Source organism: Cajanus cajan, chromosome 11 (genome assembly GCF_000230855.2).
Source record: "Cajanus cajan strain Asha chromosome 11, NIPB_CcT2T_4, whole genome shotgun sequence".
Taxonomy (NCBI): domain Eukaryota; kingdom Viridiplantae; phylum Streptophyta; class Magnoliopsida; order Fabales; family Fabaceae; genus Cajanus; species Cajanus cajan.
In genome coordinates, this window is record NC_138527.1 from 23,024,069 (window position 1) to 23,050,967 (window position 26,899).

Sequence of the window (26,899 nt, forward strand, 5' to 3'; positions counted from 1 at the left end):
CAAAAGTTACAGTGATATTATTACAACTTTCCTTCATTATGAAAAGCAAAAATATGACTCGGGTTGGTATATTTTTGACTTGAATTTTTCAGAAAGGATCTTAGTAGCCATGAATGTTGATTAGATTAAATTCAGTTAATTAAACTATACAACTAACCTTAAATGAATCCATTAATTGATAAGAAGAAAAAATATACAAGTTCACTTTTGCCTGTTATCTTAGCTAGTAAATAAAAATATTATCGGAGCTTGTTTGATTTCTATTTTCAAAAAGTATTTTGTTTTAAAAATAAAAAATTAAATTTTTTTTAATAAAGATATTTTTTTTAAATTGTTTTTAAAATTAATATCTCTTCATTAATTTTTAAAACCAGAAGAAAAAACATGTCTAAGTTATTTATTTTCATGTTTTTCCTTACACTGTACCATGTCCCTCCCTTATTTTTCATTTTCTTAAGATTATTTCTAAAAATAATCTTAAAAAACTATATATATATATATATATATATATATATATATATATATATATAATCGAAAACAATTTTCTGTGTGAGAAATGTATATGCATGTTAAAATTATAAAATTATATGTTGGTCCCTACTAAAGACTATAATTATTTAGTGTAGTTAACATATAGTTTATTTTATAATAAAAATATTAAACAACATATTCTTAATATTCCTTCTTTTGTGGATATATCAGTTAATGGAAAAGACTTGTGCTAGAAGAAAAAGCAAGTTTGAACCCAAAATTTACATTTCTAGTAAATATCTCAACAAAAAGAAGCCTCTGACCATCCAACATGTCAAATTCCAGAGAATATATTTTCTTTTTCAGGCTAAGCATAACCTTGCTTTTTGCTTTATATTGACTGTTTATTACTTTATTAATTATGGAGTACTACTAATATAATGTTTCAGCACAAGAACTGATTGATAGTGATTCATCATAAATAATCAAATTCAAATCAATCTCTAAAATACCTCAGCAAGTCGATCTATTTTTCTTTGAATGAAATCATAATTAAATTTGAATTTCATAAGTATAAAAAAATTAAGACTTAAAAATATGTGTTTTTAGTCACTCAAATTTAGGATAATTTATTTTTGGTCCCTCAAATTTAAAATTATTATTTTTAGTTCATGTAATTTCAAAAAATCTTATTTTAGTCTTTATATTCAAATTTTGTTAAGAAATTTATCAAATATTATTGCATAAAATTTTATAGGTGTTCTTATTAATGAAAATATTATATTAAATCCAGTTGATATTGCATAATTGTCTTAATTAGTCACTTTCAAATATGTTATTGGTGACCTAAAGGACTAAAACAAGATTTTTGAAAATTACAGCAACTAAAAACAACAGTTTTAAATTTGAGGGACCAAAAACAATTTTTTTTTTAAATTTGAAAGATTAAAAACATATTTAAGCCAAAAATTAAATATAATTAATTTCTAAACCTTGTTTTTAATTTAGGGTTAGTCTAGTAATTAGGTGGAAAGAGATTAAGGTAATTAGAAGCTTGGAGACCTAGGTTCAATCCTCTTTACGCTCATCTTTGTAATCTTTCTTAATTTTACAAAAAAAATATCTTGTTTTTAATTTATATTTAATTCCTAAATAAAATTTTAACCAATTTCTAAATTTTTCCTTCAATATATTTTTTTTCTTATTGCTAATACATTAAATGAAGATGTAACAGGTAAACAACTGTTACATAATTTCTTTTTTTAGTAAATCATGTCTTTAGTCTTTTGGTCCCCCATTTTTTTTATATACAAAATCATTTTTAGAATTAAATAATTTAATAATTAGTGTTGGTCCCCCCTTTTTTTTATAAAATTATTCTTTCAATAATTTTTGTACCAATTAATCTTAATCCTTTTATTATTGTTAACTTTTATTTTTAATTCTTTCCTTTAAGTGTTATTGTTAAAGGATGATGTGATAGCCACATTAGAAATCACATAATTTTCAATAGTAAAATTTTGGTTTGAAATTATTTTAGCAATTTTAAGATGTTGTAAATTTTTCGATAGCGTATAATTGTCAAAAATAAATAGATTTGGAAATTTAGAAGAAAAAAAATGAGAAAAAAAATGCAATAAACACATAAATCAACAACATAATGAACCATAATCCAAAAAACAAAAAGAAAAAAAAACTCACAATAAGCAAAATTAGGCTTTTTATCCCACTAGGATCATAATAAAAACATTTTATAAAAATGGGATTGTTTTTAAATTATTTTTTCCTTTGAAGTAGTTAAGCGTGGGTGTTGATGATCAACTCAGCAACATTCATGTCACATATTTTTTTTAGAAAAATAATTATTTATTAAAAAAGGGCACATGACACCATTTTGGTGGCTCTAAAGTTGATTGTGGGTTCAGTAGTGATGCATCTCACTCCAACATCACTCATTTTTTCTATATTTGATTTTATTATTATTATTATTATTATTATATATATATATATATATATTATTTTTTATAACTTTAAATATAATTTTTAAAATAATAATTAAATAGATAAATTAAGAGATAAATTATTAAAACGTAACATCGGTATTTGTTAAGAAAAGAAAGTATTTATTTTGACTAAAGAAAGGAGATTGATGTAATATTTATATATTTAAAATGATGTTAATGTTAATGTTAAAAATGTTTTGATAATAATTTTTTTAATGAAAATTAACGAAATTTTAACAGAAAATTTTAAAAATAGTTAAAGTGTAATTAATTGGAGTCCAATAGAAAAAGTAACCGTAATTTTTAATACAAGAGAAAATGATAATGTAATATTCATATCTATTCAAAGTATAATTTACTCTTAAAAAACTTACAAGAAATACCACAATTCGGAGAAATGGAACAGAACAGTATTCATAAAATTAATTATAAAAAAATTGAGAATAACATTAATAACTGTTCCCATAATTTCACTTTATTCTTATCCTTTTGTTGTTCTTTTTCATTTTTCAATCGATACTTGAGAAGGCCATTGTTCCCTTCAATTAATTAAAGTTGTCTGCATTAAACTTTAGATTCAGAGTTAGATGCCATTCCTTTGTTGACCCAACTGTCGGTGATGATCAACTATATTCATCATGGTTTTAAATTGCGGATCGCAACACGTGTTGTGGCCTCAATATTGCTATTGCGGTCTTGTCTGCAACGACATCAGACTGCAATTGCGATGATATTGGAAATACGATAAATTGATACTATAATTTTAAAATAAATTAAATTATTCATTAAAATAATAGAATATTTAAAAAAAAAAAAGAATTAAAATGTATAAATCTTTAAAAATAAAATATATATTGATAATTATAAATTTTTTATATTTAGTGAAAATAATTAATAATCTCACACCGTAACAGCCGCAATCCGCATCGCAATACCCCAATACCCGCAACCACAGTAACTGCAACCGCGATCGCAACCGCAATTTAAAACCATAATATTCATCATAGGATTTTCTAGCACTTCCAACAAGAATTATAATTAAGAGATCTAAATTTTGCTTTGGATGTGAATTTATGTTGTCAGCTTTAAGCTTTTAATTTGTCTTGATTATAGTCTGCTACAAATGATTGTGATAGTGTCTTGATATTGAGATTATAAAAAGGTTTACACATTCTTAATTAATGATAAAGAAAGAAAACGACAGTGATGTTTAATGAGGTTGTTATGTGTTAATTTAAGGTATTTTCAAAATTAAATTTTGTAATGTTATGTTAAACCGAAAACAAAAATCATATTTTAGTGGTCTGGATATCAATTTTCATCGTTGGTACATTTTTTTTGTCAAAAGGATATTAAACTCCTAGTATAACTGTATAAGTATTGCAATCGTTGATGTTTCATTATAATTAGAGGTAAAAAATAATCCAATGGATAAGTCTTTTTTGATCGATTATAATGGTTCAAATAAAAATAATTTATTAAAATTTATATAGAAATTAAATTTATTTAAAATAAAAAATATATCCAATACCTTTATTAACAAATTTTTCATGAATAGATATTTAATCCATCATAAAAAAAATTAAATATTTTTTTTGAAATATTTTTTTTAAGTCATTATATTTTTATATAATTTTCTAAAATTCACAAAACTTTTATTTATGTCAAAATAGTTTTTTAAATATCAATCCAAGAAATATCTCATGTAATCCAATAAATTTTGAAAAATTAGTAGATAAATCATTAACCAGTTATAAAATTAAATGAAATGATTGGATTGTTCCATTATTTATTTTTATTGTAATAAATGGATTGAATGAATTTATTTGTAAATGAATCAAATAGATGATAAATAAATGAATTCATTTCACACCCCAAATACTAGTATAAAAATGTGTTAGTATAGAAAATTAATGTATAGTATTTGATACATTTTTTTTAATACTTTGGAAAAAACTATTTAATACATTATTTGTTAATATAATGCATTATATTTTTAATATTGACTCAATATCTATACTGACAACTAACTTTTTTAGACAAAGACTATTAATTAATCAATCATAATATTTAACATTATTCATTACTAATTTGACACTTTTTGTGTAGTACAATTTATTACTTCATATTATATATATGCCGCCTATTCGACTACGATTTAGTTATAAAAATAAATCTAACTTATTTTGCTTAATTAACTTGCAAGGAACACAAAAGAACAACGGGACAATGAGAAATGGAAGGAGGAAGAAAGTTAAACAATTAAAAGAGAAAAGATAAAGTTAATATTGGTTTTAACTTTTAAGATCATGTTAAATTGAAACAACTTCCACTAATTGATAATTTAGACTCTATTAAAAATACGGCTGCCATCAAAAGTTTCAAACTAATATTTAATTGAAATTTCAGTGCTGAACTATTTGATTAAAAAAAAAACCCATTAAATTTGACTTCCTTGTGATCAAAAGTTCGATCCGTATATATCGAAAAGTATTTGTCGGAAGAAAACAGCCTTAAATAAATCTCAATTCCTTAATGAATTAATGCTTAACTTTCGACCAAAGAATATGCTAATTTCACCCAAAAAAAAAAAAAAAAAAGAGAGAGAGAGAAGGTTTCCTAAACATTCAAAGATACTTACACTTCCAACTATTTCTAGGACAAATTACATGTTCAACACTTGCCTAAAGATATGATATATTAATTTACATTACCAATGTTGACAAAAAAATAAAAAAACAGAAATAAAAGTTATGTTTAAATGCGTCACCAAGAAAGACAAAAACTGATTCCAAAAGAAGAAATTATCAGGCAGGGACAACAGATAGACGTCATCCCAAATTATGTCAAAATTCCAGAACCAGGTTGTGCAGAAAACCATGCTTATTGGTTCTGGTTAACCAAGCTATTTTGTCAATAAGACCAACCATAATCACTCAAGCTAAGATGGCACCATTTGTCAGACACTATATCAACTTAGCCTTTTTGCTGATAAAGATTTTCTTCTTGAAATGATCTCAGCTGCCCAACTTTTTCCTATTTCAGTTTGAAATTTCCCTGAAGACCAAGTAAAAGATAAATTGGTTGACAAAGACAAATAAAAATTATGAGCATTTCATTTATAAGTAAAGTTTCAACTCTACCTGCAGTTGAAAGGAAGAATTCATCCAACACTTTTCCATGTTCTGCAAAGGTACGGCGTAGTTTGAGATACTTGGTATTACAAAGCATATCATGAACAGTATATAGCAAAAAAGAAGAATTCGACTTAGGAAGAATTATCAATTATTAACTCATCAGTCGTAAAAATGCTGGAGGAGTTCAACTGTTTAAAGAATTCCATACTTAAGGTTGTATCACGGTAGGAATTCAATGGCCATATGTAAATATATCTATCTATAACGTACCTATTTCATATTCCAGTGCTTGCAGAATCATTTCAACCTGATCAGAATGTTGAGAGCAGAACAATACAATTAGAAATGAACCATAAAAAATAAGGTAAATTACACTTTAACTATGAAGTTTGTCTAAAAGTGTTACAAAAAGTTTAAAACCACTTATATTTAACCCCTCTCATGTTTCTCTTAATTAAAAAACAATGTGTTAAAAAATTGTGAAAACTGATTCTGTAGAGGTCATTTGTCATGCCTGTGAAATATTTTTTGCTACTACTGAATAGATAGTCTTTTTCAATGCTCTGTAATTTATTTTATACAGCCAGTATTCAGAGCGTCTAGTACTACTCTTTTTTATTGTTTATGTGTGGAACTTACCACCCATGCAAGGTAGAAAAATCTAAATGTTTTTAATTTGGTAAAATCTGTTTGATTGAAGCAAAAAGGACAACTGATTGTTATAATGTATGCTTTGGAAACATGATGGGTTTACATTATAGGATTTAAGGTTGGTTTTGCACTAAAGTTGATATGGAAGAGGGGAGAAAACCTTCAAAGAGAAGTTTGATACAACCAAAAGACACAAACCACTCAAGTAGCCAGTAGATCAGAGTAGATTGTTGATATATACCAGAGAAGGAAGAACAATGGAACATGCAAAACTTTTTCCCTTGGTAAAATTCTTAAGTGATTTGCCTGATAGCATACAAGTAATTACGAACCTTCAACCAGTTAACCAGACTAATAGAAATTATAAACCATTAAAGTGAAGTAAAGCAAGTCTTAATGCATGAAAAATCTAATGATTAAAAAACTCCAATTCTGTTTTGACCAAATTGAATACAGTAGAGACTACCTAAGTTAAATTAAATGCATATTTCATGCTTCTTGGTGTTATGAGCAGTACTTAGATTGCCTGTTCTATTCATATTTAGCCTTCACTAAATTTCCCAAAATTTCAAAAAATTCAAATAGGTAGCTATTTTGGCTTAAACCTCTGTGATGGACATTATAATGCCTTTACATATGGGATTCATTACATCGTACTTCTCTAAACTCACATTCATAAGCTGGGTTATATTATTGTCTAGTACTTACAATTTCTTGATACCTGCCTTTTCATTTACAGTAAAATTAGCATACATTAAATGTTTCCCAACATCAAATTTCTACAGTTTCCATTCAATTACCATTGCTACCAATCACCAATATTGTTCAAAGTGCAATTGACAACTTCAGTCTTTCCGAGTAATCATCTCCAAAATCAAAACCCAATTATTGATGTCCCATCCTTCAGAAATATCAAAGATGACAGATATCGTTCTAATAAACAGATAAGTTATGGTACAAGAGGGTGGAAGTCCAATCTTGGATCAAGATAAGGGTGACAAAACAATCCATTTATTCATCATCTATCCATAAGTAAATCCATCCATTATACAAATATAATAATGATAGATTGGATCCAATCCATCCATTCAATTTTATGGATGGATATTGATCCAGCCAATATCCATTATAATCCAACTTAAAAATTATCTGATCCATCCATTTGTCAAGGAACCAGAGGGTTTTAATGCTTTGAGGCAGGTGGTGCGAAGAAGCACAGGCCAAACTGAAAAAGGTTTTAATCTATTTTGCAGACATAACAAAGCCAATTACCATGTGACTAGGACTCAGGAGTATGGCAATTGCAGCTTCATTCTTCTAAATAAAGGTTGAATTTCAACAAATGTAAAAATGGACCTTTCGTTGTCTATGCTTCAAGCCCAAACGGAACTTGCATCAGGGAACATGCTAAACAAAGTAATTCCCGAGCCTTCACTAAACCACTTAAACTTTAGGTGAGTTGGCTGACGACAATATTAGAAATAGAAGACAACATAAAAAAAAATGACTATTTTCCATTGATTTTACATATAAATTAACTGCTCAAGCTTAAATAAAATAGTGAAATACTCTAGTGCTAAAGAATGAAAATACTTTGATAAGAGGCTATAAAAATTAAAATTCTTGACCAAAATAGAGATGGGTGCCTGGAAAATTAAAATTTGTGATAGAGAAAAATAGACTCAAGTTAGGCTACTGTAAGTTCACAAGAAAATTCAATTAAATTCAAGAGAGCATCCACGAGAATTATCATCAGGTATAGTCCCATTGTTTTATCACTTTCATTTCTCTCGTTAAATTATATCCTTCAATATTACTAAGTGACTTTGACCCTTTTACTGCTAGTGTTAGTCTTAACTCTCTAGTTAGTCTTTTAGGCTGGATTAGAGTGAAAATGTTCAGGCCCCACATTACTTTTCCTCACAATGTTATCAAATCTAGCTTAGAAACATTAGACCACTTAGCAGTGTAAGAGCAACACAGCTACATTCCTATTGAAAAAATATTTTTGGGATCCTTGGTGACCATTGGGTGTACCCTTATATATTGAAGCAGTTTCTGATGGTTTCATATAATGGATATGCCATCATGGTAAAACAGATAAAAACATCATGGATTTTCAGAAAATTTGACTTGAGTGAATTGCAAGCATCTTTAATCGTGTCTCATCGTCCCTAAGCCTAAAGGGGTAGCATTATGTTCGTGTGCTATCCTTTGTGATGGTGGCTATACGAAAGCTTCCCTTTCTGACAAGCTAAGAGACTGAGCAGCTTTGTTACATTTATATTTTTTCACCTTGTATTTTGTTCTTTCTTGAAGCATATCTCACCACTGGATAGTTGATAGTTCTACTTTCCCTCTGAAGTCTGAAAGACATTTTTTAATTAAAAAAGGTCACATCCTCAAAAGAGCTTCTTTTCCACTCCCACCCTCATTAAAAAAAAACAAAAACAAAAAAACTCAATACATCATCATCTCTACTGCCAAGATCATTTTTTTCTTCTTTTTCTAAATCTAACTTTCCTGCTTCTGTCATATTGCCCATAACCTAAAACCATGTTAATTTGGGTTCCAATATCCAGGCTCACACAAAACAGGCACCCCCATATTAGGTAGCATATGTGTACCTTGTCAAAATCCTTAACAAGATTTGCCTCTAGTGAACAATTGTTTTCATACTCTGCCCAAAGTTCTTTTATCTCTTCAGCTGTAAAAAAAACAAAACAAAACAAAACAAAAAAGTGTCATCAAATATATTTGATGCCAAATTTGGAATCTCTGTAAAATTTCCAAGAAAAATAATTTACAATACCTCTCATCCCTCCACCAAGAAGTTCACACATTTTGTTCAAAGCTTCTTGTTCCCTTCTGCTCTTTTCAGCCTTCGGCACACCATCAGATGGTGTTATGTCTCCTACAATAGCTATTGAATGCAAAACCAAATTCAAATTTCATAAATTATAAACCAGCAATAAATCGAAGAGGACTTGATACCTAGCCAAATCCTTTTATCTTTTCCTTAAGGAGGCGTTTGGTATTCACAATCAAAAACAATGGGTTCAGTATTCACAATCACATGCAACTGAGTCAAAATTCATGGAATAAAGTCAAATAATCCCACATTCTTTAACTGAATTATGGCTTCATTGTACATATTATAAACTCTATCTTCCACCGAAAAATGAAGCGTAACAAGTTTTTTCAAATGTTTATCCAAGGCTTTGGCCCAACTTTTTTTTTTTTTTTTTGACTTACTAAAACTCAAAATGAAAGCTTTAAAGATAAAGTAGGAGTGTTTAATAGTTTTCATTTCTTTTGGCTAAAAAGAGAAGACCTGAGAAAAAGAGAGCAGGGAGAGTGAGATGAGAGATGGAGAGAAGAGAACAAGATCTGGGAGAGAGAGATATAAGAGATATATGAGAGAGCAAGGAGTGAAAGAAAGGAGAGAGTGGGTTGAGTATGCTTATGAGGGGAGAGAGAGAGAAGAAAAGCCAGTTATTTTTCCCCTACTAAACTATCCTTCACCTAACTCTTTTTTTTTTTTTTTAATACAGCTACTTGTTTTCCTTTTCCTTTATAAAATTAATTTGATCCATTTTTTAAGAGCTCTTAAGAAAATCTGTTTGACCCAATTTCTCCTTTTAAGGAGAATATAAACAAAAAAAAGTTGGATCAAACATATGAGAGAGAGAGTTGAGAGAAAATCAATAGACTGTATTATGATTAGAAAATAAGATAATGATATTTGTGGGATATCACTTACATATATAGACCTAACAATCTAGCCAACTTGATGAGTTGGTAACAGTAAACAGAAAAACAGAAAAACAGAAAAGATACAGAAAAGATATGCAATATTAAAACAGAACTAATAAAGGTATTTATTAATATAATCTCTTCTCTAATACACCCCCCACAAGCTCAAGGAGGATGAGACAGATCTGATGGATCAGCAACATTGAGCTTGGAACGCAGCGACAGAAAACGCTTGGGAGACAGTGCCTTGGTTAAAAGATCTGCATATTGATGCTGAGCAGGAATATGTGAGACAACCAGAGCTTTACTGATGACTTTTTCTCGAACAAAGAAGATGTCAAGTTCCATATGCTTAGATCTTGCGTGTAGAACAGGATTGTGAGACAGTGCTACTGTGCTTTGATTATCACAGAGCACTGTAGGAGTGTTTAGATGAACTTTCAGTTCCTTTAGAAGGGATTGGATCCACAAGACCTCAGTGACGGCTTGAGCTAAAGCACGATATTCAGCTTCAGTGCTTGACCTTGCAACAAGCAGTTGTTTCTTAGACCACCAAGACACCAGATTAGGGCCAAGATAAATGCAGGCAGCCGAGGTAGATCTCCTGTCATTGGGATCAGATGCCCAATCAGCATCAGTGAAGGCAGTAAGATTGAAGAAGGAGGATGACCGAGCAGGAGTAAAAACAAGACCATATTTAAGAGTCCCTTTGAGATACCTAAGTATCCTTTTGACCACTTTCCAATGCTCCTCCATTGGAGAGCACATGAACTGACTTACCTTATTGACACTAAAGGCAATTTCAGGTCGTGTAATTGTTGCATATTGCAATGCACCAACTACAGATCTATACAAAGTAGGATCATCAAACGAGATTCCTGTTTTAGCAAGTTGTTGACCACCAATCATAGGAGTGGAGATTCCCTTAGAGTCTTCCATTTTAACTCTGGTAAGAAGATCTGAAATGTATTTGTGTTGAGATAGTAGTAACTGCCCAGTAGAGAGTGTTTTAACTTCAATACCCAAGAAGTAGTCTAGACTACCAAGATCTTTGAGAGAGAAAGTTTCATTGAGATGATCAATGAACTTTTGCAACAAGGAGGGGGAATTGCCAGTGAGGATAATGTCATCCACGTAAACAAGCATGTAAATAGTGGCAGATGGAGTAGAAAAAATGAACAAGCTAGGATCACACTTACTCTTGTGAAAACCAAGCTTTAGCAAGACAGAAGTTAATCTGGCAAACCAGGCACGGGGGGCCTGTTTGAGACCATAGAGAGACTTTTGTAGTTTACAAACAAGATGCTTATAGTTGGGTTCAATGAAGCCGGGAGGCTGAGACATGTAAATGTCTTCTTCAAGCATTCCATTGAGGAATGCATTATTAATATCAAGTTGTCGAAGTGGCCACTGAAAGGTTACAGCAAGGGAGAGAACAATCCGGATGGTGACAGGCTTAACCACAGGAGAGAAGGTTTCAGAAAAATCAACACCAGGTTGCTGATGAAAGCCCTTGGCCACAAGTCTGACCTTGTACTTGTTAATGGAGCCATCAGGATTCTCTTTAATACGAAAGACCCATCTGCAGCCTATGGGTTTTCGGCCAGGAGGTAACTCAACTAAGGTCCATGTACGGTTGGCATGTAGAGCAGTGATTTCAGCTTGCATGGCAGCAAGCCAATTGGGATCAGTAAGAGCAGTTTTGACAGTTTTTGGTTCAACATTGGACAGCAAAAGTGTAGGGTTAATTCTGGGTTGAACAATCCCATTTTTTGAGCGAGTAGTCATAGGGTGAACATTAAGAGTTGTGGCTGGAGGTGAATTTGAAGAGGATGAAACAGTAAGGGAAGTAGTGCTGTCAGGTGTAGAAGAGGGAAAAGAATTAGACTCAGAGGAACCAGAACTGGCAGAGATGGCAGGTGATATCACAGGAGAGGAAGGTGGGTTGTGTGAACAAACAAGAGAGGGAAGAATAGAGACAGAGGTGGCAGGGGTAGAGGTTTGATTTTTTGAAATAAAGAGATCAGTATAGGGAAATCTGTCTTCATTGAAGATCACATCTTTGCTGATATAGATTCGGCCAGATCTGCTTAAACACTTGTAACCTTTATGACTAGGTGAGTATCCTAAGAATAGACACTCTTCGGACCGGGGTTGAATTTTGTGTTGATTATAGGGTCTAAGTAATGGAAAACAGGAACAGCCGAAAACCTTGAGAAACTTATAGTCTGGATCCTTGTTATGAATCAATTTATAGGGTGATTGAAATTCAATAGAGGAGGAAGGTAGTCTGTTGATTAAGTAGGTAGCAGTTAAAAAGGCATGATCCCAAAATTTTAGTGGCAAGGCCTAATGATGAAGCATTGCCAATCCAAGTTCAACGACATGTCTGTGTCTTCGTTCAACAGTGCCGTTTTGATGATGAGCATAGGGACAAGTGAGTCTGTGAATAATGCCTTCTTGTTGAAGAAATGGAATTAGAGTGCGAAATTCACCTCCACCATCCGTTTGAACAGATTTGAGAGGTGTTTGGAATTGTTTCTCAGCCAGGGCCTTAAAATTTTGAAAATTGGAATACACATCTGATTTTCTACAAAGGAGATAAATCCACATGTATTTGGTGCAGGCGTCTACACACGTTAGAAAATACAAATAACCACAACTAGATTCTAATGATGCAGGTCCCCAAACATCTAGAAAAACAAGTTCAAGTGGATTGGAATAAACAGTAGTAGATAGTTGAGAAGGAAGTCTATGAGACTTGGCAATACAGCATGAGTCACAAAAATCAGAAATTTTATTAATAGTTGGAAGATGAATATTACAAGTTTGTAAAGCTTTAGTTAGGGAATCATGATGAGGATGCCCTAACCGTAAGTGCCACTGTTTATAGGTATTTGAAACACCATGATTACATTTTGCAGAAAGAAAAATACAAGGATCAGATTTTGGAAAGGCTGAGTTCTGCTCAATGTCAACAGTGAAGGATTTCTTCTTTGCCAGATGCGGGTGAAAATGATAGAGACCATCTTCACCAAGTTTCCCTTCAAGAAGAGTCTCGTTCAAATCCTGTAATTTGACAAAACAGGAATGAGGATAGAAAACGAAGTAGACATTGTTGTCTTTAGCAAATTTTGAAACACTTATTAGATTTTTGGTTAAACTGGGAACAAGTAAAAGGTCTTTGAGGGACAAAATTTTGGAGGGATGCATAGGGGACTGAAACATATTAGAACCTATTGAGGCAATAGATGTACCTTGGCCATTGGCCATCGCAATGTGTTCTGCACCAGTGAATTGAGCGCTCTGTAGAAGGTATTGAGGGTCTGGGGTTGCATGGTGAGAAGCACCAGAATCTGGGATCCATGCGGTGGCAGTGTTAAGAGTTGGAGGAGCATGAACATGTTGAGCAGGAGGAGCAGTGCGTGAATGGCTAGACTGATTGGAGGTTACTGCAGGAAAGGTGAATCCAGGAGGTGGAATACCAGGACCAGAAAAGGAGCCACCCAAAGGATAAGAGGGCCATGGGACAGGACCAGACTGTCCAAGCATATTAACAGTTCCATAGTATGGAGCAGCACTAGGACCAGGGTGCTGAGGCACATACCCAGATTGAGAATTGGGACCATAGGTGGGGTAAGGAGTAAACAAAGAATGAAAAGGCAACCGAAAACCACCCATGGATAGACTATGGGAAAGCTGATAGCACGTGGAGGCTTCATGTCCACGTTTGTGACAAATTTGGCATTGAACAGTGGACCCACGATTTCGTCCTCCACGAGATCCACGACCACGTCCTCCATGATTATTGAAGCCAGCTTGGGGCTGAGGTGAAAAATTCTGAACAGTATTAGGTGAAAGGTTTGACATCTGGGGTTGCTGGAAAGCCAAATTGACGTTAGGAACACCAGTTGGGACAGAAGTGGCTTGAGCAAGATTGATGGATAGGGGTTCTTGGACGACAGCAGCTTTTGCTTGTTCAAGTCTTGCTTCCTGAGCAAGAATCATGTTCTCAATTTCAGTAGGAGAAAGGATGTCATCACGGCTGATAAACGCAGTGACAGTTGAAATCAGAGAGTCATATTCAGGTGGGAGACCACCAAGAATGCACTCAGCATGTTCTCTAGGCGAAACGAGACTGCCAATCGAAGCAAGAGTCTCAACAATAGTACTGATGAGAAGGAGATAATCTGAACACGATCTTGTGCCTTTCTTGATGGTGATGGTGCGAAGATCTGTACAATGGCTAAGAAAATCCTTAGGGCAGGGTACTATTGGTCGACCATGGAAAGGGATTGTTACCAATACGTTCGGAAATGCCGACACCTTGCTCTCTGTTCATTTGTCTCAACAGAAGCAAGGAAAAATCATCCGATGCTGCACCTCCTTGTTGTATGTGTGGGGCATCACACACTTTTATGCCTTTAGTCATATGGGGACTTTGCCCGATCCGTTGAGAAGTTTTTCGAAGATCCCCGTACGCCGCCGATATGCTTCCGAGTGGAAGGAGGAGATGGAACAGTGGAGTATTGAACACTTCACGTGGGTTTGCCCTTGGTTCCGTCCAAGTAATGTATTGATGAGATGCGGCAGTTATCCAAGCATACCATTAATGGGCCTCAGAGGTTGCATAGCCTACTCACCAAGATTGGTTATGAGGCAACTGATGAGGACTCAGATCATTCCTACTATAGAGGAGCTTGGAGGGTTGTGTTTCTCTTTCGAATATGAGCATCAGAAGGACATGCACGCTGTCATGAGAGCGTGGGAGAGACCAACCTATGAGGGAGATCTCGAGCTTGGAAAGCCTCGGGTATCCGTCTCCATTGATTATGAGGAATGGAGGAGCAAGAGGGGGGTGCCTCAACCATCCACTTCTTGTGCAACCACAGCAACAAGGAAGGCATTGCAAGAACAAGTTGACGCCTTGACCAAAAAGCTGGAAATTATGGGAGCTCAAATGAGAGTTCTTGAAGAGAAAAATGAAGAATCCAGTTTTACTATTGATGGTCTTCAAAGGCAATGCAAGAAGAAAGACCACGAAATAGAGCGGCTCAAGGATGAGTGTGCTAACCTCAATGAGGAGACTACTCGGGCATCCAAAATGCCAAAGGTTGAACCGAGTAGTCAACTCCAAGAAGTCAACGCAAAGATAGCACACCTTGAAGCCGAACATGCAAGGCAGGCACAGTTGATCAAGAACATGCAAGACGATCTGCTCTTGACTCGATCCGACGCACAACAATGGCGGGAAGTTGCTCAACAACAAACCGCAAACCTTTCCGATTTCCGCAAAAAGGAAAGGGAGGGACTAGCACAAATGGCTAGACTCCGAGAAGAGAAGGATCGAGCCGAAGACGAGCTCAACGAGTTGCAGGCCATGATCAACTATCACACTCAAAAGGCGAAGGACGCTCAGAAAAGTAGTGATGATATGAGCCAAGCCGTCCATATGCAAGTTGAAGCAATAGCACGCCATGTGGAGGAAGCCGAAGACGAATGGAGAAGAAAAATGAACCCGCCTGTGGGTTTTTATCGGCTTTTCTTATATTGTAAAAAATTGCTTCAAAGCATTGTATGATAAGTTGTACACTTTCTATGATCAATGAAATCAAGTTTTGTGATTTATGAAATCTCTCAATTGCCTTTGCATTTCATAGTCATTCATTTGCATTTATCTCTCCCGGTAATTTAATAATAAATATTAATAAAAAGAAAGAAATAATCGATGCGTATGTTCAGAATGGATCGCACGCCATTGGTCATTAAATGCAAACCAACAACCGCACCAAACAAGCACGCGGCGACTCCGTTGTTGGTAATCAAGACAGACGAAAGGGAAGGTCCAACACCGTTAAGGATCATCGCTCCAAGGCCTTTCCCCTACAAAACAAATAAGGCTGTGCCATGGATATACGACGTCCATTTTTCTGCTGACAGCGATATCTCCAACATCGCTGGACTTGGGGGCATGACTAGGAGTGGCAGGATCTACTCTCCCGAAGATCTGCACGATAAAGCTCCCAAGAGTAAAGGAAAAGAAAAGGAGAAAACCGAGGAAGATAGAGAATCCGAGGAGGAGACTGATGAGCTGTTAAAATTCATCAAACAAAGCGAGTACTCCATTGTGGATCAACTTCACAAGACACCAGCAAAGATCACTTTGTTGTCGTTGATCCTAAGCTCCGAACCGCATCGGCAAGCTCTGTTGAAAGTCTTGAACGAGGCGTATGTATCACACACCATATCCCAAGACAAATTTGAGGGAATTGTTAGTCACATCACGGCTAATGATCACCTCACCTTCACAGATGAAGAGATCCCCACCGAGGGACCGCACCATAACAAGCCCTTGCACATCTCTGTAAAGTGCAAGGAGTATCACATCGCGAAGGTCTTGGTGGATAATGGATCTTCCTTGAACGTGATGCCAAAAAGAACATTCGATCAGATGGCAATCAAGGGAGTCCAAATGCGCCCAAGCAACATGATCGTTCGAGCTTTCGACGGCTCTAAAAGAGAAGTGGTGGGAGAAGTCAGTCTTCCAATCCAAATCGGACCCACTATCTTTAACGTCGAATTTCAAATAATGGACATTACTCCTGCATACAGCTGTCTCCTCGGCCGACCTTGGATTCATGATGCGAAAGCTGTACCCTCTACGCTCCACCAGAAAATCAAGTCCATCGTGGGTGACAAACTGGTGACCGTGCAAGCTGAAGACGACATACTCATCAGTAAGCCATCCAACATACCTTATGTGGATGCAGCAGAGGAAGCTTTGGAAACCGCCTTCCAAGCATTGGAAATCGCCAATGTTGAAACGTTTCCCCGAGAAATGAAGAAGGTAGCCCATATGCTCACAAAGAACGGATACTTGCCAGGACAAGGATTAGGCAAGAACTCCCAAGGAATCCCGGAGCTACCCATTATCAAGGACAATCCGGGGAAACAAGGGTTAGGATACAACCCTGTTAAAGATCAAAGAACGAAGAGGAATCAAGATCCTTCTCGACGTTCTTTAAGCCAGATCTTTAGGAAGGCTGGTTCACAAACGTCAAGGCCAGTTGTCGTCATCAAGTGTCCTTTTCCTTCTAATAGGGATGTGTAAATTCAGTGACTATTAGAGATCACTCCTCGGGGACAGCCCGACCCCCGAGCCTCGATAGGGCACATGTTTCCATCATGATTATAATAAAATCATTCTTCATTAATTCTTTATCGCTTCTTTTCTTGCTTGCAATAAAATTCTAAACCACGTCATTTAACCCTGTTTGAATAAACATAAGTGAGGTTAAAATCGTCTTAATAATCAATAAACCCGCATCATTTTTATGTGGAAATGTGCATGATAGCTTGGAGCACCTTTTCTTGGCCTCAATAAGTGCCATCATGGATAAAGAAATCCTAAAGATAATAAGCTCGGCAAGGAACCCAAAAAGGGGACTGCGCAAAAATAAGAGCAAAAGACCCGCTAGGAATCCCACAAAAAGGGTGACCTAGGCAAAAGTTAGGGTTGAAAAAATGAACAAAGACAAAAGCTCGCTAAGACATCACAAATGGGTGTTTTAGGCAAAAGTAAGAGCCATCAAAAAAGGAAAAAACAGAATAAATCCATGATGGTACCATCAATTGAATTCAACAAAGGGGCTCAAGAAAAGCTATCCAAGTTGTCAAAGCACAATCATTAATAACAAAGATGTGCTTAACCTCATAAGTGTTTAAACGAACAAACCTAAACATTTAAGCCTACCATTGGCCAGCCATTCTTACAAAATCCATTTTTCAAAAAATAAAACAATCCCCTCTAAAACACAAACTTTTGAAAATATATCTTTTCCTTCTTTTCTCTCTTGTCCCAACGATTTTTGAATAATCTAGTGGAAACATGAAGATATAGTGGTCAATAGGAGGGTTGACACATCTTCTAAAGAAAGGGAAGAACCATTTGGTTGATGACACCAAAATCAAATACGCATCATTCCTCGGTAACAGAAATCGGCAGAGCACAGCTCGTCTAGAGGAATGGCAAAAATCCAAACAGAAGAACGTATCGATTAATTCTTTTGAAAAAATGAATCAAATAGAATTAGGTGCATCATATACTGCATACATGCATACAGACGATAGGTGTACTGGAAGATCACTTATTCTCTGTTTCTCAAAAAAAAAAAAAAAAAAAAAAAAAAAAAAAATCAATGCGCCTGTATTGAATTTAATACGGGCGTATCAAGGTGAACGTTGAAGCAACATTTCGTATTCAATACGACGTATTAAACACAATACGGGCGTATTGACGCTCAATACAGCCGTATTCCATTCAATACGGGCCGTATTGATTGCCACATTTGTACAATAACGGTAAAGCCAATACGGCCGTATTGAATTCAATACGGCCGTACTGGCGAAAACTTCTCTATAAATAAGCCTCCCCCCTCTCATTTTTGCATACCAATCTTCATTTTCTGCATATTTTGTTTGTGAGTGCACCCTAGACAGCTTCTCAGAAATGGCAGAGTCATCCCGAAAAAGACAGAAAGCCCCAGCTCGACGTGAGATGACGGATCGACACAGGCAACGGCTGGAGCTCATAGAGACATTCAACTTCGAGCCGTCAAGGGTGCTCGACTTTGACCTTCTCCGAGCAGTGGGCTTGGAGGATGACGTCAGGGGTTACTTTGGCAGCATAGGATGGGGATTTCTCCTTGATTCCCCTTCTCAGCTGTACTTGACAGCCACGAAGGAGTTCCTGGCCTCCGTCGGTATTACTGAGTCGACGAACAGTTATGGGGAAGATGTCTGCTCGGTTGACTTCTGGATGAATCAGGGGTACCGCTCCTTGACTTTGGACGAGTTCAATGTCCAGGCAGGATTTTTCAGCCGCACTGATCAGCTGGAATTTCGTGATGCCATATGCGAATGGCCTGATCAGTGGACTCCGGTTGACATGTGGAGATTGCTCACTGGCCGAGAGGATTACCATTCAGGGGTAAAGGGCTCCCGGCTTCCGACCGCTCTTCGGATCTGCCACAAGATCCTTACCAGTACTATCCATGGCAGGTCCAAGAGCCCCGAGTCGATTACTCGTCCGGACCTGCTGGCACTATATTGCATGGCCACTGGACGGAAGGCCAACCCTGGATATTTCTTCCTCGAGCATGTGAAGAAGCTGGGGACACGAGAGGGAGGAGAGTCTAGACAGGGGTATATCTTGGTCGCCCCACTCCTTTCACAGCTGGCGGAGACATGGGGATGCCCCGATGGCGAAGAGCCAAGGGCCCTGGCGCCAAAGCTGATCGGTGCTACCACTTTGATTAGCATGAGGATCATTACTAGATCAGCTGGAGGGTTTGTACGAGTAGATGGCCCCGATGCCTATGCCGACATCCTCAATGACCTCGACTTTGAGGGCGATGGCAGCCCACAGCCAGAGACCGGCACCTCGCAGTCGGATAGGGCCTACTTTGATGCCCGCTTTGACGCTTTACAGCAAAGCATCGATACTCGATTCGATGCTTTTCAGCATAGCATCGGCACATGGCAGCAGAGTACAGATGCTCGATTAGACACCTTGGTGCAGGGGTTTGACAACCTCTCCGTCTGGATGCATCGTCGCTTCCCGGACCCGCCACAGGACCCGCCGGCAGAGGAGTGAAGACCGGCTTCTGTTTTCTTGCTTTTTCATGCATTAGTTTGGTTGGGCTTAGCCCCATTTCTCAAATTTTCCTTGTACAAAATTCATTTTTAGTAATGAAATTTGCCACTTTTGAATTCAAAATTCTCTAGCAATTTAAATTCTGTACAGCAAAAGCCAAAAACACAAAAAAAGGCAAAATACCAGAAAAAGCCAAATCAGAAGAAAAGGCAAAACACAGAAAAAGCCGAAAATAAAAAAAAAAGGCAAGGATATAGAAAATCCAGCAAACAAAATTGTACAGAATAATTGAGCCTGGAGAGGCTTGCCTAAATAATACTCTCAGAATAACTTAGCCTGGAGAGGCTCGCCGAAATAATACTCCCCAGAGAAATCTCAGCTTCCACTCACGGGCCAAATTCCTCAGTGAAAGCTATCAAAGTGAGATCAGCAAAATTCCTTAACGGAAGCATGATTCAAACAGTATATCTAGTCAAAGGACTTAAAAACTTCCTCAGTGGAAGATAGCTCTCCAACTCAAATGAAGAGTGAAGCTAAGCCTGAAGAGGCTTTCTAAATAATACTCTGGGATACATAAAATCCCCAAATCCCCAGTCGCCTACTCAAGAGGCACCCCTACAAAAGGAGAAAAATAAAATATATATATCAATAAATATTCCCCAAGCGGAATGTGGCATCCAGCCAAGCACCAAACATCAAGATCATTTGCCTAACAGAAGAGGCCAGTCAAGAAATGAATGACAAAATCCCCAGCGGATAAACAGCCTACACAGAGGCTACAAAAATCAGAAAATCCAAAAGAGATACCCGAATAAAGATAACCGGGATACTCCACCCACGTCAAAAGGACGTCAGCCAAGCATAAGGCATCGCTCAACTCAGAGAGAGAGCATCTGTGTCTACACCCCAAGGAGTCAAAAATTCCCCATGGGTACCAACAATGCAATGCAAGTTGGGGCACAAGAACCTATGAATGACTGCACATCCCCTAGACGGATCCCTGCGTTATCCAGCCCTCAGCGGCACAAAATCAGAAAAACCGTCGAAGCAGCATCGTGGACTGTGGAGACAAAAATCATATCAAATCATTGCCGAAGTGATCAGAAGACACGGAAGCAGGCCTGGAGAGGCAATACTCAACTGCTGAATGTTAAGAGGCAGGACCTGGAGAGGGTAAACTCAACTGCTGAATGTTAAGAGGCAGGACCTGGAGAGGGTAAACTCACAACTGCTGAATGTTAAGAGGCAGGACCTGAAGAGGGTAAACTCACACTGCTGAATGTTAAGAGGCAGGACCTGGAGAGGGTAAACTCACACTGCTGAATGTTAAGAGGCAGGACCTGGAGAGGGTAAACTCACACTGCTGAATGTTAAGAGGCAGGACCTGGAGAGGGTAAACTCACACTGCTGAATGTTAAGAGGCAGGACCTGGAGAGGGTAAACTCACACTGCTGAATGTTAAGAGGCAGGACCTGGAGAGGGTAAACTCACACTGCTGAATGTTAAGAGGCAGGACCTGGAGAGGGTAAACTTAGCTACCGAGGTTGTCAGGAGCGCCGAGGTATGCAACAACCTGGAGAGGTTACTCAACAATTTTCCACCGGAAGACGCTACAAGTCAGAAGGTCGGCGCATCACCCGGACAATTGGGTCAACTCCTTTACTTGTCAGCCGGTACACCAAAAGGCCGTCCGACTAAGTAAAGGGGGGGCAGCTGTAGACCCCTAAAATTGTCCGGGTCGGAAATAAAGCTTGAAGACTCTCGAAGACTGAAGGAAGATCAGCCAGAAGGACTCCTGGAAGGCCCTAGGAGGGTTCTCTGTAGGTCTAGAGGTCTTAGAATAGCTCAAAATAAGGAAGTGGAGGGAATGAAGCCCAATACGGCCGTACTGAACTTAATACGGCCGTATTGAAGCTTCAATACGGCCGCAGTGAACTCAATACGGCGTATTGAAGTTTCTGAAACTTCAATACGGCCGTACTGAAATCAATACGGCCGTATTGAAGCTTCAATACAGCCGTATTGAACTCAATACGGCCGTATTGAAATTTCTGAATTTCAATACGGCCGTATTGAACTCAATACGGCCGTATTGAAGTTCAAAAATTTCAATACGGCCGTATTGCTTCTGTAGGCCGTATTGCGCCTATTCCCTATAAATATGACGTCAATTGGACGTCATTACACACTTTTTCAGATAGTTTTAACCCTCTCCTTGAGTATTCTGGGGTTTTTGAGCAGTGTTCTGCCCTAGAAATCACTCGGAGAGTTGATCCGACGAAGTTCTTGAGCCCCGAGCCATTTTGCTTGAGGATCGAACCTAGTCGAAGGGGAATCCTCCGGATTTCCATAGTTAAAAGTTTTTAGGAAGGAGCGAGCGAGCTTGTAGAGCGAGGGAATGCCAAAAAGCTTCCCAGTTTTACTCAATATATAAAAGCACGCTTCAAGAGGTTTCTTCTTAAATCCTTCCTTTTACTGCTTTCTGTATGCATATTTAAACTGTCATCATGTAGATTAGTTAATTTATGATTGCTTAGAATAAATAGGGGTAATTTAGTAATTTTACGCTGTTATTTTAGAAAATAATCTGTCATAGGGAACCCGAAAGGGGCGCTGTGGGGTGCTAACACCTTCCCCACGCGTAACCGACTCCCTTACCCAACTCTGGTTGTAATGGCCAAAGTTGATTTATAAAATCAATTGCCTTATCCCTTTTTCCAATGTTTTGAGTAAAACATTGGTGGCGACTCCACGAACCCTCCTTTTGCGAAAACCACTAATCCATGGAGGGTCCCGCTTGGGATTAATATGGATTGGTGAGACTTTTAATAAATAAATTGGATAAGATCGACAAGGTCTCAGTTTGAGAACAAGTCGTTCTAATAATCCAATACATTTTCAAAACTAAAATAATAAGCGAGCTCGACCGTCTTCGCGACCGCCGAGGCCCATTTGGGCCGGTGGCGACATGGCTTTGATTTTGGTGAGTGACTGAAAATGCTGAAACACCATGTCCCAAATCTGATATGAATGACGACATGAGACAACACGAGCCTGAATTGGTTCGGAGAGTGTTGTGAGAAGCCAGGAAAACAGCAGAGAATCCTTGCGATCCCAGACAGTGTATTCGGGATTGATGGCATTGGCATCACGATCCTCAGCAGTAAGAAACTTCAGCGGGATTTTGGGATTGACAACAAATCGTTCCAGATCGTGTGCGCGAATTACCGCGGTAACCTGTTGCTGCCAAGTTAAAAAATTCCTGTCATCCAGTTTGCATGTGACAGACTGCGAGAAGGTGTGCGAGACAGAATTGTTGGAGGTTGCGGAAGCGGAGGCCATTGGAGCAAATCAGAGAGAAAGATCACAAGAAGACGCGCAAGACCAATGCGAGCAGAAATCAAACAAAGCAGCGCTGCGAAGTCGAACAGAGAGGACGCGAGCAAACAGGGAATCGCGCGAATCAGAAAACAGAACGCGCGAAGGAGGCGCGAGATACAGAGGCAGCGCGCAAAGAGGGCGCGAAAGGCAAAGCCACACAAACTGGGAGAGAAGAAACCCGGATCTCACCGTGCTCACGATGATACCATATGAGAGAGAGAGTTGAGAGAAAATCAATAGACTGTATTATGATTAGAAAATAAGATAATGATATTTGTGGGATATCACTTACATATATAGACCTAACAATCTAGCCAACTTGATGAGTTGGTAACAGTAAACAGAAAAACAGAAAAACAGAAAAGATACAGAAAAGATATGCAATATTAAAACAGAACTAATAAAGGTATTTATTAATATAATCTCTTCTCTAATAAAACATTACCCAAGTATTCCAATTAGATATTTCATCCTATTCAATAATTTAATAAGTAGAGTCAATACGTAACAATGTTTTACCTAGCAACATTCAACATATCTATTAATCCATTGGTTATCATAAAAGTGGAGAACTGAATTATAAAAATCAATTAAGCCTTTTAAAGTGCTATTCCTGGCAGAAATATAACATAAATGAACACATCCTCTATAATCTTTGCTACAGTGCATTGTGAAAACTACCAATGACTGCAGCCTTCAAGGACACGAGCCATAATCCAATCATTTTGAATGAAATTTGAAATTTTTTATGTCAGGCCAATACAGCTAGCAGTTCATCCAATGTAAAATTTGTGACTAAGATTTAATGTAAGGAAATGCTGAAACAATTCAATCAGAGGGAATAGACAGATACCTTCTGCAATATCATGCACGAGTGCTATTTTAATACATCTGTAAAGCAGGAAAAAAATAGTTTAAAGAGAAAACCCAAGGGGGCCACCTAAAACACAAATCCAGAAAATAGAAATAACAGGAATAGGGGCAAGCAAACAATTATGCCCCAGAATGGACCAGCAGTTAAATGATTTGGCCCTTGCTTAAGTCAATGTCTCTAGCTGCAAGAGTTGTTTCTAATTTTAAGTTGTTCTTTCTAAGAAATACATGACTGAATGTCACCTTGTCATCTCACCCACAATTGGGGAAAAAAACTATTTACTGCACATTCCCAAATTAAGCCTCAAAACAAGCTCATAACATTGAAATGATAATAGTTAATACAATGTTTCTCACATTGGATAAATGCAAGAAGCCATCTGATTTATACTGTAGTCTTCATGGACATTCTAAATATTTATCAAAAAGGCTAATAAAGTAAACCAAACTGAATATAACAAATAACAAATTGCATATAATAGAAAGATAATATTGTAAAACAGAAAGGCCAAAACTATATGAACAAGAGACTCCAATAAAACCTTTCAACTACACCAAATGGGACATATGATACGAGCAATGTGATTTCAATGTCCAACTAAAGACTACACTATAGCAATGTACTCTACTTTCAAATTTCACTTCATCATGTAATCTAGAGATGCATCCCACAATAAAACAAACCAAAGAATCAAGACCACAACAGAAATAAGCAACATAAAAATTCATGTAAGAGAATTTCAATGTGAAACCTTTCTCTATTCAATCCAGGAACATCACCAGCAATCAACGCCATTAAAGCCATGCGGTACATATGGTCAGCAATCGATTCAGCACCTTTTATCCCATGATTAACCCATCCTTTCCTTTTTGTGGTCTACAAGGCATACATATATGACAAAGAGAAACTATATTATTATTCATTCAGTGTTGCAGAACTAGTTTACATCCTCAAATTTTCAATTCATATTTTATCATTATTTTTTTTAAATATGAATAACCTAATTACAAACAGTCTACACAATATTTGGTGCCATATGTATAGTAAGCTATGAAGTATGGACTCTAACGCAGACACCCGATATGACACAAACACCATACATAACATAGACATTGACATGGGTAATATCTAAAACTTAGGACATTGGGACACCACATACACACACACACACACACAAAGAGAGACCCTAATGCAATATGAGTAACAGAGTAACATAACAACAAAACTAAATTTTTGATAAACCAACATTTTACTCTGTCACTTCGCATGTGACACTTCAGGAATCAGAAAAGGAAGAGAAGGGGGAGAACTAAGCCTCTCAAACACCTAGAAATCATAACAACAAAGAGAGTTCCTATTGTAAATTCTTCATCTCTGATTCTGAACTTTTCGGGATTAGGGAAAAGAAGAGAAGGGAGAGAACTAAGCCTCTCAAACGCCTGGAAATCAGAACAACGACGAGAGTTCCTATTGTACATTCTTTATCTATGACTCCATACTTGTTTACACAATCAGATGTAGTTTTCTCCCAAATAAGAAAAACTGAATTCTCATTCTATTTCTACTCCATATCTATAAGACATCTACCTCAGTTCTCAGGCACGTTCATAAAAGAATAAGAAAATGTCAACTCAGGAAAGTTGCAATAAGTGAGCTAATAGACTAGTGAATCAGATGCTAAGGTGAGAATAGTAACACACGCCCCATCAGCCGTATTCAGCCCCTCAATAATTGAAAATAAAAGTGTATTTATTCTTTATTTGAATTAAAGTACCCTGTAAACTTAACTCACTTTAAACCAACACTGCACACATCCTTACTTTCTGCCTTTACAGTTTACAGTTTACACAGTTCTTACTTTGCATGACCTAACTCCCTGTCAGCAAAAAATGCAGTCAATTCCCCAAGCACCGTTCTCATATAATGACACTACAAATCAACAATACACACACCATCACCCACAAAAGCATGCTTTTCCTTTGCATTTAAACCAATATATAAACACTTTTTTGCTTACACCATTTCCATGCAAAGGGACACTTAAAAGAGTTCATTTGATCTTATCAAAATAGTTTATAACCTTTCTCTAACCCCTTTATAGATTGTATCATTAATAAAACCAGCTTGATAAAAGCTTATTACATAAATACTTAGTTGTTGTTTTTTTTAATAAAAGCATAAAACAAACGAAACCGTGACACTCAGAGTCACAATCATTAGTTTAAACAGAAAATATATTTTCTTAAACCTAACGAGAAACAAACTAAACCAATCCAACCCACGCAACCACAAGTAAACATAAACACATAACCACACATTGGAATTAAATCACATTCTCCTCTCGCAAATTTTCACAAAACACAAGAATCATTCGTTTTCACACTTCCACAAAAAGGGGCAAATCGGTAATTTCACGATCACAAGAGCACAGAACCAAAGGATCTTTCGAATTTCACGAGACGAAGGTACCTTGAGGCGGTGGCAGAGAGTGAGAAAATCAATCACGGACGAGGAAGAAGCGGAAAACCCAACGGAGGCACGCGCGTGTTTCTTGGGTTGGGCGACGCCGTCCGAGCCTGGGGCCTGGGACCGAACCGAGACGAGCCTGAGGCTCGGAGCGGCGTCGCGGAAGAAGACGGTGGGCGCGAGAATCGAGGCAGAAGCGAAAGTGCGATGCGGCGAGGGGACGCGGCAACGAACCGGTGAATAACTAATCGCCATTTTTCTTTTATTTTTTATTTTTTATATTATTATTTTGTAAAATTTGATGTTGGGGGAATGGAGTGAGAGAGTGTGGGGGTGGGTGGAGACTAGAGAATGGAAGCGACGACAGAAATGAATTGGACAGTGCTTGCGTTTTGGTCTTTTGTTTGAGTCGTTTGTTGTTGGTTGTTTGTTTGTGAACGAGGGTTGAGTAGTGGTTGTGACTTGTGAGATGGAGTGGGTATGGTAGGATTTGGAACCAGACTTG

General features: G+C 37.0%; 2 protein-coding genes across 2 annotated transcripts; both read right to left on the reverse strand.

The window, feature by feature from the left end:
• Nucleotides 1-5,089: 5,089 nt before the first annotated feature.
• On the reverse strand, nucleotides 5,090-26,899 carry LOC109790208 (Metal-dependent phosphohydrolase). The gene is made up of 8 exons (XM_020349322.3): nucleotides 26,398-26,899; nucleotides 24,680-24,804; nucleotides 23,908-23,945; nucleotides 9,075-9,185; nucleotides 8,890-8,969; nucleotides 5,882-5,918; nucleotides 5,618-5,659; nucleotides 5,090-5,531 (listed from the first exon to the last, which is right to left on the reverse strand). The coding sequence occupies exons 1-8, from the start codon at nucleotides 26,647-26,649 to the stop codon at nucleotides 5,446-5,448; spliced, it is 771 nt and encodes a 256-aa protein (XP_020204911.1). The 5' UTR covers nucleotides 26,650-26,899; the 3' UTR covers nucleotides 5,090-5,445.
• Nucleotides 12,916-21,031, reverse strand: LOC145953250 (uncharacterized). Its single transcript, XM_083067137.1, has 2 exons — nucleotides 13,276-21,031; nucleotides 12,916-13,087 (listed from the first exon to the last, which is right to left on the reverse strand). Exons 1-2 carry the CDS (start codon nucleotides 14,024-14,026, stop codon nucleotides 13,065-13,067), a joined length of 774 nt encoding a protein of 257 aa, XP_082923263.1. The 5' UTR covers nucleotides 14,027-21,031; the 3' UTR covers nucleotides 12,916-13,064.

What these genes read in the sequence shown, in the direction of transcription:
- LOC145953250 (XM_083067137.1), bottom strand. Translation starts at nt 14,026, where the DNA reads ATGATTCTTGCTCAGGAAGCAAGACTTGAACAAGCAAAAGCTGCTGTC. An exon ending in TGCGATGGCCAATGGCCAAG is followed by an intron (nt 13,088 to 13,275) that starts GTACATCTATTG and finishes GTCAAATTACAG; the next exon opens with GATTTGAACGAGACTCTTCT.
- LOC109790208 (XM_020349322.3), bottom strand. Translation starts at nt 26,649, where the DNA reads ATGGCGATTAGTTATTCACCGGTTCGTTGCCGCGTCCCCTCGCCGCAT. An exon ending in TTGTTAAGGATTTTGACAAG is followed by an intron (nt 5,919 to 8,889) that starts GTACACATATGC and finishes CATTCTGATCAG; the next exon opens with GTTGAAATGATTCTGCAAGC. An exon ending in ATTCTTCCTTTCAACTGCAG is followed by an intron (nt 5,532 to 5,617) that starts GTAGAGTTGAAA and finishes CTTGGTCTTCAG; the next exon opens with GGAAATTTCAAACTGAAATA.